Source organism: Heterodontus francisci, chromosome 42, assembly GCF_036365525.1.
Source record: "Heterodontus francisci isolate sHetFra1 chromosome 42, sHetFra1.hap1, whole genome shotgun sequence".
Lineage (NCBI taxonomy): Eukaryota > Metazoa > Chordata > Chondrichthyes > Heterodontiformes > Heterodontidae > Heterodontus > Heterodontus francisci.
Window position 1 is genome coordinate 18,972,594 of NC_090412.1, and position 13,909 is coordinate 18,986,502.

The following is a 13,909-nucleotide window of genomic DNA, read 5'->3' on the forward strand; positions in this document are numbered from 1 at the left end:
TTGGTCTTGCCAGCGACGCTCACATCACACGAACGAACAAACAAAAATTGGAGCGCAGATCAACCATAGTCTTATTGAATGGTGGAACAGGCTAGAGGGGCCAAATGGCCTCCTCCAGTTCTTATACAAGGTGAAAGCGTAGTACAAAACCATTATCCTGGTCACCATCACTCAACAGATTATAAAAGAGACAGACCTATCATATTATTTCAGCACTTGATTCCACAGAGTGACTCACATGCTCTTGTAAACACAAGACAAATAGCTTGACTGCTTTAGGAATCAGCCTCTGTTTGTTTTATTTCACCTATGAATTACCTCACATGTATATACGTGAGCATCACTGAAAGTCATCCTGGTGAGTGCACTTTAATTTATTTCGTATTCAAGAGTGACAACCTCTTATTTTCTTGGACTTCTTCTGTCACTCATGGAATCTGGTGAAGCAAAAAATGACAATGGCAAACAGTTCTCCTTGTGGCACCATCCACAGCCTGCCATGAGCAATAGAGTGCTATTGTATTTTCAAGCCTCATACCAGTAATGAAAGTTTGTGGGAAGAATAATCTATATAATCCTATTTGATGTCTCCTTATATTCGGCCGAGTTCAGTTCCATTATTCTTCGGCACAGAGAAGCCATTGGAGAATTACAACCAAAGCAGTTACCAGATAGTATTACCGTCTTTTCCCAGAATGATTTGCATTAATCAATGCTGTCGGCTGCCATGTGATTTCTTAATGCTGCTTACTAGGATGCTCCTCCGGTATCCACATTGGATTGCACTCAGCATAGATCCACTGCGGCATGTTTTACATCACTTAAATTGGCCTTGCAAAATTCCTTATTGGATCTAATGATAATAGTGTTCCAACAATAACCCCTGCCCCAAAGTCTGCAATTATGTTGGGGTACAGTTAGTTCCTCTCACATTTTGTTTTTTTTAGATTAGATTAGAGATACAGCACTGAAACAGGCCCTTCGGCCCACCAAGTCTGAGCCGAACATCAACCACCCATTTATACTAATCCTACACTAATCCCATATTCCTACCAAACATCCCCACCTGTCCCTATATTTCCCTACCTATACTAGTGACAATTTATAATGGCCAATTTACCTATCAACCTGCAAGTCTTTTGGCTTGTGGGAGGAAACCGGAGCACCCGGAGAAAACCCACGCAGACACAGGGAGAACTTGCAAACTCCACACAGGCAGTACCCGGAATCGAACCCGGGTCCCTGGAGCTGTGAGGCTGCGGTGCTAACCACTGCGCCACTGTGCCGCCCACAACCCGGTATGTTATTTTAGGAGCTTGAGTCTGGACAAAAATTAGGGTCTGATTTTAACCCATTCAGAGCTCATCCACTTGCTTAGAGTTAAAGTCAGGCCTTAAGCATCAGCACGTTGTATCACAGCTTGGTTTTACCTGCTGCTCACAGATTTACACTTTCCAGCAGAAGTATGTAGCGAACGATAAGCAGTAAAACAAATTAAGGAGGGACCGCCCCCTCCCCAAACCCCAAGTCTCAGCATTTCACTGAGATTATGGAGAAATGGTGAAAGGTGGTCAATGGATATGTTTGGTCACAAGTTTTGGCCAACATCCTGACTTTTCGAATGAACCACTGATGCCTGGAATCAAAGGATCTGAAAGATGTGGGCTCGTAATTCCCGTGGGGGTTCTCCTGATCTCCCATCCTAACTTCAGCGGGAATCCCAGAGAAACAGTGTAAACCAGCAGAAGATTGACATGCTTTGTGGAAATGGTAGCCTGTAGTGTTTCAGGGCTGCTCTTTTTCCTGGAGCACGAATTGCATTGGGCTGGTAACATTAAGTGTATTGTGTTTGGAAAGGTGCACGGGAAGAACTACTACCGGGTTGAACACTACATTCCTCCCAGTGTGATGGAGAAGATGGCTTTGACTTGTATAAAGGAAGAGCTGCCCCGACTTCACTCCACTTACTTTAACTTGTCTGAAGAAGAGGCTGAGATGGAGTATCTGAAGGTACAGTGTACACAACACCTCCTTTATCTTCAGACTCTTTGGTTGGGATTTTTTTTTTGCTGACTGTTTTGGATGAATACTTAATGTCTTCCTATAGCATTCTTCTTAGAATTAGAACATTACAGTGCAGTACAGGCCCTTCGGCCCTCGATGTTGCGCTGACCTGTGAAACCATCTGACCTACACTATTCCATTTTCATCCATATGTCTATCCAATGACCATTTAAATGCCCTTAAAGTTGGCGAGTCTACTATTGTTGCAGGCAGGGCGTTCCACGCCCCTACCACTCTGAGTAAAGAAACTACCTCTGACATCTGTCCTATATCTATCACCCCTCAACTTAAAGCTATGTTCCCTCGTGTTTGCCATCACCATCCAAGGAAAAAGACTCTCACTATCCACCCTATCTAACCCTCTGATTATCTTATATGTCTCTATTAAGTCACCTCTCCTCCTCCTCTCCAACGAAAACAACCTCAAGTCCCTCAGCCTTTCCTCGTAAGACCTTCCCTCCATACCAGGCAACATCCCTGCAAATCTCCTCTGCACCCTTTCCATAGCTTCCACATCCTTCCTATATAATGCGGTGACCAGAACTGCACGCAATACTCCAGGTGCGGTCTCACCAGAGTTTTGTACAGCTGCAGCATGACCTCGTGGCTCCGAAACTCGATCCCCCTACTAATAAAAGCTAACACACCATATGCCTTCTTAACAGCCCTATTAACCTGGGTAGCAACTTTCAGGGATTTATGCACCTGGACACCAAGATCTCTCTGTTCATCTACACGACCAAGAATCTTCCCATTAGCCCAGTACTCTGCATTGCTGTTACTCCTTCCAAAGTGAATCACCTCGCACTTTTCCGCATTAAACTCCATTTGCCATCTCTCAGCCCAGCTCTGCAACCTATCTATGTCCCTCTGTACCCTACAACATCCTTCGGCACTATCCACAACTCCACCGACCTTAGTGTCATCCGCAAATTTACTAACCTACCCTTCTACACCCTCTTCCAGGTCATTTATAAAAATGACAAACAGCAGTGGCCCCAAAACAGATCCTTGCGGTACACCACTAGTAACTAAACTCCAGGATGAACATTTGCCATCAACCACCACCCTCTGTCTTCTTTCAGCTAGCCAATTTCTGATCCAAAGCTCTAAATCACCTTCAACCTCATACTTCCGTATTTTCTGCAATAGCCTACCGTGGGGAACCTTATCAAACGCCTTACTGAAATCCATATACACCACATCCACTGCTTTACCCTCATCCACCTGTTTGGTCACCTTCTCGAAAAACTCAATAAGGTTTGTGAGGCACGACCTACCCGTCACAAAACCGTGCTGACTATCGCTAATGAACTTATTCTTTTCAAGATGATTATAAATCCTGTCTCTTATAACCTTTTCCAACATTTTACCCACAACCGAAGTAAGGCTCACAGGTCTATAATTACCAGGGCTGTCTCTACTCCCCTTCTTGAACAAGGGGACAACATTTGCTATCCTCCAGTCTTCCGGCACTATTCCTGTCGACAATGACGACATAAAGATCAAGGACAAAGGCTCTGCAATCTCCTCCCTAGCTTCCCAGAGAATCCTAGGATAAATCCCATCTGGCCCAGGGGACTTATCTATTTTCACACTTTCCAAAATTGATAACACCTCCTCCTTGTGAACCTCAATCCCATCTAGCCTAGTAGCCTGAATCTCAGTCTTCTCCTCGACAACATTTTCTTTCTCTACTGTAAATACTGACGCAAAATATTCATTTAACACTTCCCCTATCTCCTCTGATTCCACACACAACTTCCCACTACTATCCTTGATTGGCCCTAATCTAACTCTAGTCATTCTTTTATTCCTGATATACCTAGAGAAAGCCTTAGGGTTTTCCCTGATCCTATCCGCCAATGACTTCTCGTGTCCTCTCCTTGTTCTTCTTAGCTCTCCCTTTAGATCCTTCCTGGCTAGCTTGCAACTCTCAAGCGCCCTAACTGAGCCTTCACGTCTCATCCTAACATAAGCCTTCTTCTTCCTCTTGACAAGCGCTTCAACTTCTTTAGTAAACCACGGCTCCCTCGCTTGACAACTTCCTCCCTGCCTCACAGGTACATACTTATCAAGGACACGCAGTAGCTGCTCCTTGAATAAGCTCCACATTTCGATTGTTCCCATCCCCTGCAGTTTCCTTCCCCATCCTACGCATCCTAAATCTTGCCTAATCGCATCATAATTTCCTGTCCCCCAGCTATAATTCTTGCCCTGCGGTATATACCTGTCCCTGCCCATCGCTAAGGTAAACCTAACCAAATTGTGATCACTATCACCAAAGTGCTCACCTACATCTAAATCTAACACCTGGCCGGGTTCATTACCCAGTACCAAATCCAATGTGGCATCGCCCCTGGTTGGCCTGTCTACACACTGTGTCAGAAAACCCTCCTGCACACACTGGACAAAATCTAACCCATCTAAAGTACTCGAACTATAGTATTTCCAGTCGATATTTGGAAAGTTAAAGTCCCCCATAACAACTACCCTGTTACTCTCGCCCCTGTCGAGAATCATCTTCGCTATCCTTTCCTCTACATCTCTGGAACTATTTGGAGGTCTATAAAAGACTCCCAACAGGGTGACCTCACCTCTCCTGTTTCTAACCTCGGCCCATACTACCTCAGTAGACGAGTCCTCAAATGTCCTTTCTGTCGCTGTAATACTCTCCTTGATTAACAATGCCACATCCCCCCCCCTCTTTTACCATCTTCTCTGTTCTTACTGAAACATCTAAATCCCGGAACCTGCAACATCCATTCCTGCCCCTGCTCTACCCATGTCTCCGAAATGGCCACTACATCGAGATCCCAGGTACCAACCCATGCTGCAAGCTCACCCACCTTATTCCGGATGCTCCTGGCGTTGAAGTAGACACACTTTAAACCAGGTTCTTGCTTGCCAGTGCCCTCTTGCGTCCTTGTAACCTTATCCCTGACCTCACTACTCTCAACATCCTGTACACTGGAACTACAATTTAGGTTCCCATCCCCCTGCTGAATTAGTTTAAACCCCCCCCGAAGAGCACTAGCAAATCTCCCCCCCAGGATATTGGTACCCCTCTGGTTCAGGTGAAGACCATCCTGTTTGTAGAGGTCCCACCTACCCCAGAAAGAGCCCCAGTTATCCAGGAAACCAAAACCCTCCCTCCTGCACCATCCCTGCAGCCACATGTTTAACTCCTCTCTCTCCCTATTCCTCGCTTCGCTATCACGTGGCACGGGCAACAACCCAGAGATAACAACTCTGTTTGTTCTCGCTCTAAGCTTCCATCCTAGCTCCCTGAATTTCTGTCTTAAATCCCCATCTCTCTTCCTACCTATGTCGTTGGTGCCTATGTGGACCACGACTTGGGGCTGCTCCCCCTCCCCCTTAAGGATCCCAAAAACACGATCCGAGACATCACGAACCCTGGCACCTGGGAGGTAACATACCAACCGTGAGTCTCTCTCGTTCCCACAGAACCTCCTATCTGTTCCCCTAACTATGGAGTCCCCAATGACTAATGCTCTGCTCCTCTTCCCCTTTCCCTTCTGAGCAACAGGGACAGACTCTGTGCCAGATACCTGTACCCCATTGCTTACCCCTGGTAAGTCGTCCCCCGCAACAGTATCCAAAACAGTATACCTGTTGTTGAGGGAAACGGCCACAGGGGATCCCTGCACTGCCTGCTGGTTCCCTCTCCTTCCCCTGACGGTAACCCATCTACCTACTTCTTTTACCTGAGGTGTGACTACCTCCCCATAACTCTTCTCAATAACCCCCTCCGCCTCCCGAATCATCCAGCTCCAGCTCCAGTTCCCTAACACGGTTCTCGAGGAGCTGGAGTTGGGTGCACCTCCCGCAGATGCAGTCAGCAGGGACACTCTTGGCGACCCTTACCTCCCACATTCTGCAGGAGGAACATACAACTGCCTTAACTTCCATTCCCTCTATTCTAAATTCCCAACAGATCTACCAGCAGTCCCCTGGTCCTCCGAAAACAAAAGGGAATTAACTTCTAAACTTCCACTGAAATTGACTTCCCAGCTGTTAGCTCGCTCTCGCACCTCTGCTGCAGTCAAGCTGCAGTCACCAAAACTAAAAAAAAAAAGAGTTAACCCAATTAAAATAATCAGGGTTAAATAGCAGGCTGAGCAACATGATTGGTGTTGCGGTGCTATTTTCACTTTCAGGAAGGTCTAGCCTAGTCTTTGGCCTTCCAACACATGGTTTCAGCTATGGCTCATTTTCAAGAGAAGTGCAGGCAGTGCCCGAACTGACACTCATCCTTCAATGAGTGCCACCAAAAATTAGATTAACAGATCAGGTCATCTCATTGCTGCTTGTCCGAAAGGTTGTGGATTCAAGTCCTGCACCAGGATTTGAGCACAAAATTTAAACCTGACGCTCCAGTGCAGTACTGAGGAAGTGCTGCACTGTTGGAGGTGCCGTCTTTCGATTGAGACATTAAACCGAGGCCCTGACTGCACTCTCAGTTGCACGTAAAGGACCCCAGGTACTATTTTGAAGAAGAGCAGGGGAGTTATCCCAGTGTCCTGGCCAATACAAGTTCCTCAATTAGTATTACAAAAACAGATTATTAGATCATTACCACAATGCTGTGTGCAAATTAACGGCTGCATTTCCTACATTACAACAGTGACTACCCTTCAAAAGTCTTCATTAGCTGTAAAGTGCTTTGGGATGTCCTGTGGTTGAGAAAGATGCTATATAAATGCAAGTTCTTTCTCTTCAGCATTAAATGATGTTTATTGGTGCTTTTACAACATGTTGCAGGTTACTCAACAGCTTCCAGAGTATGGTGTATTGTTCCATCGGGTAGCACGGGATAAGAAAGCTGCAGGTGGGGACATTGTGCTCGGAATCTGTGCCAAAGGGATCATGGTTTATGAGGTGAAGAACAACACTAGAATTGCCAGCTTACGCTTTCAATGGCGAGAAACCGAAAGAATCACGTTTAATGTAAGTTGCACCTCATGCTCATCACGCACGACAATAACCAAAACAAGATATTTTTCCCCAGTTTTCTCTTCTCTCTTGCGGGTGCTGGTGTCACTTTGGGGTTGGGATCCACAGCTGGCAGCAGGACCTTGCCCGAATGGCCAACCTTCACGTATGAAACTGGACTGTGATTGACAACACACTGTTTGACCGTCAACGGCCAAGATTGATAGCCCCTCAGCCAATGCCCACACGCCAGCAGTTTCCAGTATGGATCACTGGATAGTGATCAAGAGCAGGAACCCTGGCTGGATTTATTAACCCTCTGTAATCCAGAGATACATAGCATTTCAACTGTCACCCGAGCTGTAATGAGTTAATTTTGTTCTATCAGTTAACGGTTAATTTTAGTGGATATTTTCCAAAGCCCAATTTTCCCCCCACCCATATATTGACATGAGAGTTTGTTCTATGTACGCTATCACGCATTTCTGTTCATTATTGCAATCTACCAATTTTCTGGGCACCAGTCTAAATAGCATGCTGTAAACTCTTTACATAGATCTGTACTGCAGTGATATTCAAGAGTTAAAGAATGAATTTCTACACAAATAATTCTTTATCGATTACTTTTCTGGTAATTAGATAAAGAAAACACAGAAAAATCAATCGGCTTCACAGCGGCGTCTGTCGTGGTAACCTGCCAAGCCGAGGGCGGTTTGTGTGTATGCAGGGAGGGTGTTCAATTGAATGGGGAACTTTCAATGTGCTGCTGTGATGAATCACAGAGCAGCTACCCAAAGTGGCCTTGGCATTGGGCACAGTTCTTATCCTCTTAGCTCCCAAAGTCTGCCTGGTTCAAAATGGAACATCAGGTGATGGGACAAACATACTTGTCAAGAGTCAGTGCTCATGTTGCAGCTGTTCACTTGCTACTGATTGATTTGGTGTTAAGTGATATAATGCGATCTGATCAGTATTTCTCTTTAGAGAAAGAAGTTTACTGTGCAAAGCAGTTCAGACGGTAAGAAGCACATCTTTCAGACAGACAACACCAAAACCTGCAAGTACCTAATTGAGCTGTGCTCAGCTCAGCACAAGTTCCAGGTGCAGATGAACTCCCGACAGCTCAGTCAAGCTGCCTTTGCAAACGGTAAGTACAGGGTCACAGCGGGGGTTTGCTTTGAAGGAGATGACATTGTCTCATACCAGCAGGTTTCCTTTAATCTGAAAACACCAAAACCCCAGTCAGAAATGACCCTTTGCTTTTACTAATGAAAAAGCAGATTCTCAACAGCAATTTTTATCGCAACACTTTTTTAAAAAATTAATTGGCTTTCTGCTGCTTCTGATTGGAGTTGCTGAGCACTCACTGATGTTTATTTGGATCACCTTTGTTGCTCTGTGACCTTTATCCTGTTATGCCGCTGAGCACAGAGTAAACAGCCAACGCTCCACCCAATTAAATCCTATAATGGTCACATGAAGGTCCTGGGATCCTGACTTACATATAAAAAGGGCCTCACAACTGACTCAGGTGGATGTTTTGATCTCCCAGCAGTAGGGCCCTCGGGAAGATTGTGTATGCTACACTGTTGCTGGGAAGAGGGCACTAAGTTCCACCATTTTCGTGGGGCTACTGTCGAACTTCTGCCTAGCTTGGAAATCACACTCCATTGAGTATAAACCCTTCAACAAAACAATTCTCGCCTCTGTCTCTTGCTGGATGCTGTTGATTTTCAGGTTTTGCTTCCGACTTCCAGCACATGCAGTTTGCTTCTGGAAACTTTAAGTACTGATTGACTGGGATTTTAGTTCAAAACTGCATTGCATAATAATCATAGAATGATTACAGCACAAAAAGGAGGCCATTCAGCCTGTCAAGCCTGTGCTGGTTCTCTGCTGGAGCAACTTTCCACTCTCCCATCATTTTCCCTTTCTCCTATTCCCCTATCGCTTAGATGAACACTTGTGCAGGTCATTGATTAGTCTCCAGGATTAGTTCATAATGGGTTTCATGCTGCCCTGCTATATTTTGGGATGCAATTACTCTTATTTCGAAGTCAAATCAGCATTTTATATTATTATTGTATTTTACACTGCCTTGTTTCCCCCACAGAGGAACACGTTTTTACGTCTGTGCTTTCAAACGAGACAAGATGTGCCCGGCGCTGTCGTTTTGAGGAGATGCGCAACATTTCCCGTTCGGAGACCACGCTGAGTCGTCCTAACATGGATGCCGTGTCTATTGGAGCACTGAGCAAGTCCTGCGACAATCTCACTACAAACATGGCTACCTCAGGTTGTGGAGGTGCCAGTAACATGTGGAGGTAGGTTTTCCTTGTGCAGTCACACTGGAGATTGCATTTCAGGCAAATGCTAAACTTCCTTGGCATCCATACCGAGGTGTGTGACTGTGATTCAGTCACAGATGTGCCACAACGCAAGTGTCACACTGAATAACCGTACTAAGATACAAGTTATAAGTTACTAATGTCACACTTGAGGCAAACCCCATCATGTTTGTAAATGGAGACTCTACTTAAATCATGTCTGTATTTCCTATATCTGAATTCAAGTCACCGCTCATTCGCTATAATGTGAAATAATAACAAAAGTAAACCAATTGAATGAAGAGTAGGATATTGTAGATAACGTGCAGTTATCACCAACTCGTTTATCTGGAACTTGTTGGACAATCGATTATCTTCTGACACATGTTTTGTCATATATGTGCTTGAGGAAGACTAATGTTCTTAACTCTTGCACCTTTCCATGAAGAAAATGAAGTATGGGATCTTGTCTTCAATCGCAGTGTTTGTTACTGATGCTTGGAGCAATCAGTGATAGTGGCTGGGATTTTATGGGCCCCCCCCTGAGGCCGGGTCGGAGGCTGGGGGGGTGCATGGAGTATCGTGACAGGTGGTGGGGGTGGGGGGAGGGGGTTGTGGTGGCTGGAGAGCCCATAGCCTCCCCGTCGCCAAGTGATCTTCCTGGGGGCAGGATAGGCCAACGATGGCCTTCCTGCCCAGATGCCAATTGAGGCCCTTAAGTGGCCTATTAATGGCCTATGCTGTCACTCAGATTTTACCAGTGGTGGTGGGTGCCTCCGCCGTGCGGGAAGGACGTCTTGCAACACGAGGCACTCTCCCTGCGGGCTTGGTGGGGTGGGAGGGGCTCTCTTCCATGGGCAATTTGTGGCCCATGGAGTACTCCCACTGGGAACAACTTTACCCCCCTCCCGGGACCCCACACACCCTAGGCTTCACGACCACCCCCCTCGTCGGGGCCTTCTGGTCGGGGCCTTCTGGCCTGGCCCCAGCGACCCTACCTCACCTAACTCTTGTCTGAGGTTCCAGTGCCGGGCCTGGGTCTGAGGCCTCTGCAGTGCCGGCAGTGGCCCCCGCTTCTGGTGGCACTGCCGATACTGCTGAGCTGCCGGCCCACAGATTGGCCAGCAGCTCACGGAGGTGGGATCCCTGTCTTAAAAAGATGGGGATCCCAGCTTGTGAATCTTTTATTGAAAAACACTGGAGGATTTCTCTGGGGGTGGTGGGGTGGGGGCGGCGGTGGCCACGAAAATGAAGGGGTGGGGTTCCCTGGGAGGAACCCCGCCTCCTAAGAAGAATCCAGCCCAGTGTTTCTCAATCTCCCTTAATGCGTGAAGCGTCAAATGCACAATGTTGTGTTATATTCTGGTGCAATTAATTTCTTCTACAGGGATAAACATTTAGTGGATACTTTGAAATAAACACACAGCAGATCATGGTGCCAAAAAAGATTAATGAGCTAATAAATATTTGGAATGAGAGTATCCATGAGAAAATGTGCAAGGAGGAGCTGCAGTCTGGTCCAGTTGGAAAGCACCAATTTGATAATTAATGTCAGTAATTCATGACTCATGTAAGTTTGTCATTTCACACACATGATCCATCTCGGCCTCCTCCTGAAGTCCCCAGCATCACAGATGCCAGACTTTAGCCAATTCGATTCACTCCGCGTGATATCAAGAAATGACTGAAGGCTCTGGATACAGCAAAGGCTATGGGCCCTGACAATATTCTGGCAATAGTACTGAAGACCTGTGCTCCAGATCTTGCTGCACCCCTAGCCAAGCTGTTCCAGTACAGCTACAACACTGGCATCTACCCTGCAATGTGGAAAATTGCCCAGGTATGTCCTGTCCACAAAAAGCAAAACAAGTTCAACCCGGCCAATTACCGCCCCATCAGCCTACTCTCAATCATCAGTAAAGTGGTGGAAGGTGTCATCAACAGTGCCATCAAGCGGCACTTGCTTTGCAATAACCTGCGCAGTGACGCTCAGTTTGGGTTCCGCCAGGGCCACTCAGCTCCTGACCTCATTACAGCCTTGGTTCAAACATGGACAAAAGAGCTGAACTCAAGAGGTGAGGTGAGAGAGACTGCCCTTGACATCAAGGCAGCATTTGACCAAGTATGGCATCAAGGAGCCCGAGCAAAACTGAAGCAAATGGGAATTAGGGGGAAAACCCTCCACTGGCTGGAGTCATAACTTGTGCAAAGGAAGATGGTTGTGGTTGTTGGAGGTCAATCATCTGAGCTGCAGGACATCACTGCAGGAGATCCTCAGGGTAGTGTCCTAGGCCCAACCACCTTCAGCTGCTTCATCAATGACCTTCCTTCAATCATAAGGTCAGAAGTGGGGATGTTCACTGATGATTGCACAATTGTCAGCACCATTTGCGACTCCTCAGATACTGAAGCAGTCCGTGTAGAAATGCAGCAAGACTGGGACAATATCCTGGCTTGGGCTGATAAGTGGCAAGTAACATTCGTGCCACACAAGTGCCAGGTAATGACCATCTCCAACAAGAGAGAATCTAGCCATCTCCCCTTGACATTCAATGGCATTACCATCGCTGAATCCCCCACTATCAACATCCAAGGGGCTACCATTGACCAGAAACTGAACTGGAGTATCCATATAAATACCGTGGCTACAAGAGCAGGTCAGAGGCTAGGAAGCCTGCGGCGAGTAACTCACCTCCTGACTCCCCAAAGCCTGTCCAGCATCTACAAGGCATAAATCAGGAGTGTGATGGAATACTCTCCACTTGCCTGGATGGGTGCAGCTCCAACAACACTCAAGAAGCTCGACACCACCCAGGACAAAGCAGCCCGCTTGATTGGCACCCCATTTACAAGCAATCACTCCCTCCACCACCGACGCACAGTGGCAGCAGTGTGTACCATCTACAAGATGCACTGCAGCAATGCACCAAGGCTCCTTAGACAGCACCTTCCAAACCCGCAACCTCTACCAACTAGAAGGACAAGGGCAGCAAATGCATGGGAACACCATCACCTGCAAGTTCCCCTCCAAGTCACACACCATCCTGACTTGGAACTATGTCGCCGTTCCTTCACTGCTGCTGAGTCAAAATCCTGGCACTCCCTTCCCAACAGCACTGTGGATATACCTACCCCAAATGGACTGCAGCGGTTCAAGAAGGCAGCTCACCACCACCTTCTCAAGGGCAATTAGGGATGGGCAATAAATGCTGGCCTGGCCAGCGACGCCCACATCCCATGAATGAATTTTAAAAAACAACTAAATGATCGACATCAGCACACATTATCCCGTGAATCCATCAGGCTGGTACTGAGCAGCAGTGTGGGGAAAAAAAAGTGTTAAAAAGTATTCATAAAAACAGTGCTGGAAATACTCAGCAGGTCAGCCAGCATCTGTGGAGAGAGAAGCAGAGTTAACGTTTCAGGTCAGTGACCCTTAATCAGAACTGGCAAAAGTTAGAAATGTAATAGGCTTTGAGCAAGTGAAAAGGGGAAGGGCGGGGGGAGGGGGAGTGAATAAGAACAAAAGGGAAGGTGTGTGATAGGGCAGAGGGCAGGAGAGATTAACGACATAAATGTTGCACAACAAAAGGCAAAGGGAGTGCTAATAGTTGTAGTAAAAGACAAAGCATTTGTCCAGAAAGAGTGTTAACGGCAGAATAATGAACAGCTCAGTCCAAAAGCAAAAACATGAAAAACGGGTTAAAGACAGGGCACGTTAAAAAAAAAATAAATCAATAGATTTATTTACAGAGCAGTCTTGCTCTGTAATTGTTGAACTCAATGTAGAGTCCAGAAGGCTGTAGAGTGCCTAATCAGAAGATGAGGCCCTGTTCCTCAAGCTTAAATTGAGCTTCACTGGAACACTATGGCAGGCTAAGGACAGGAATGTGGGCATGAGAGCAGGTTGGTGAATTAAAATGGCAGGTGACTGGAAGCTGAGGGTCATGCTCGTGAACTGAGCGGAGGTGTTCCACAAAGCGGTCACCTTTGGTCTCCCCAATGTACAGGAGACCACATTGTGAGCAGCGAATACAGTATACTAAATTGAAAGAAGTACAAGTAAATCACTGCTTCACCTAGGAGGTGGTTTGGGGCCTTGCATGGTGAGGAGGTAAAAGGGCAGGTATATTGCATGGGAAGGTGCCGTGGGAAAGGGACGAGGTGTTGGGGTGATGGAAGAGTGGACCAGGGTGTCGCGGAGGGAACGGTCCCTTCAAAATGCTGTTAAAAAGTATTGCTTTGTATTAGCAGATGGATAGAATATGAATCAAAAGAGATTCTAGCATTGTTGTGTGAAGCAGTTCCTATTTTGAGTGGTGTGTGAATGATGTTAATACCTTTGAGAAGGTATCAGGAATTAACAACAATATGCATTTATATAGTGCCTTTAACGGAATAAAAAGTCCCAAGGTGCTTTACAAGAGTATTATAAAATAAAATATGAAATCCAGCTACATAAGGACATATTAGGGCCGATGAGCAAATGTTCGGTTTAAAGGAGTGAAGGGGTGTCTTAAAGAAGGCAAGCGAGGTGGAGCGGTGGAGAGTTTTAGGGAAGG

General features: G+C 46.4%; 1 protein-coding gene across 10 annotated transcripts in view; it reads left to right on the plus strand.

The window, feature by feature from the left end:
* The window catches only part of ptpn20 (protein tyrosine phosphatase non-receptor type 20), a 332,558-nt gene that overhangs the window by 163,088 nt on the left and 155,561 nt on the right, over positions 1-13,909 (plus strand). For all 10 annotated transcript variants that reach the window (XM_068020703.1, XM_068020704.1, XM_068020701.1 and 7 more), the window contains 4 exons: positions 1,858-2,010; positions 6,850-7,035; positions 8,005-8,167; positions 9,134-9,344. In XM_068020703.1, the coding sequence (XP_067876804.1) occupies positions 1,858-2,010; positions 6,850-7,035; positions 8,005-8,167; positions 9,134-9,344 (713 nt within the window). The remainder of the gene's footprint in view (positions 1-1,857; positions 2,011-6,849; positions 7,036-8,004; positions 8,168-9,133; positions 9,345-13,909) is intronic.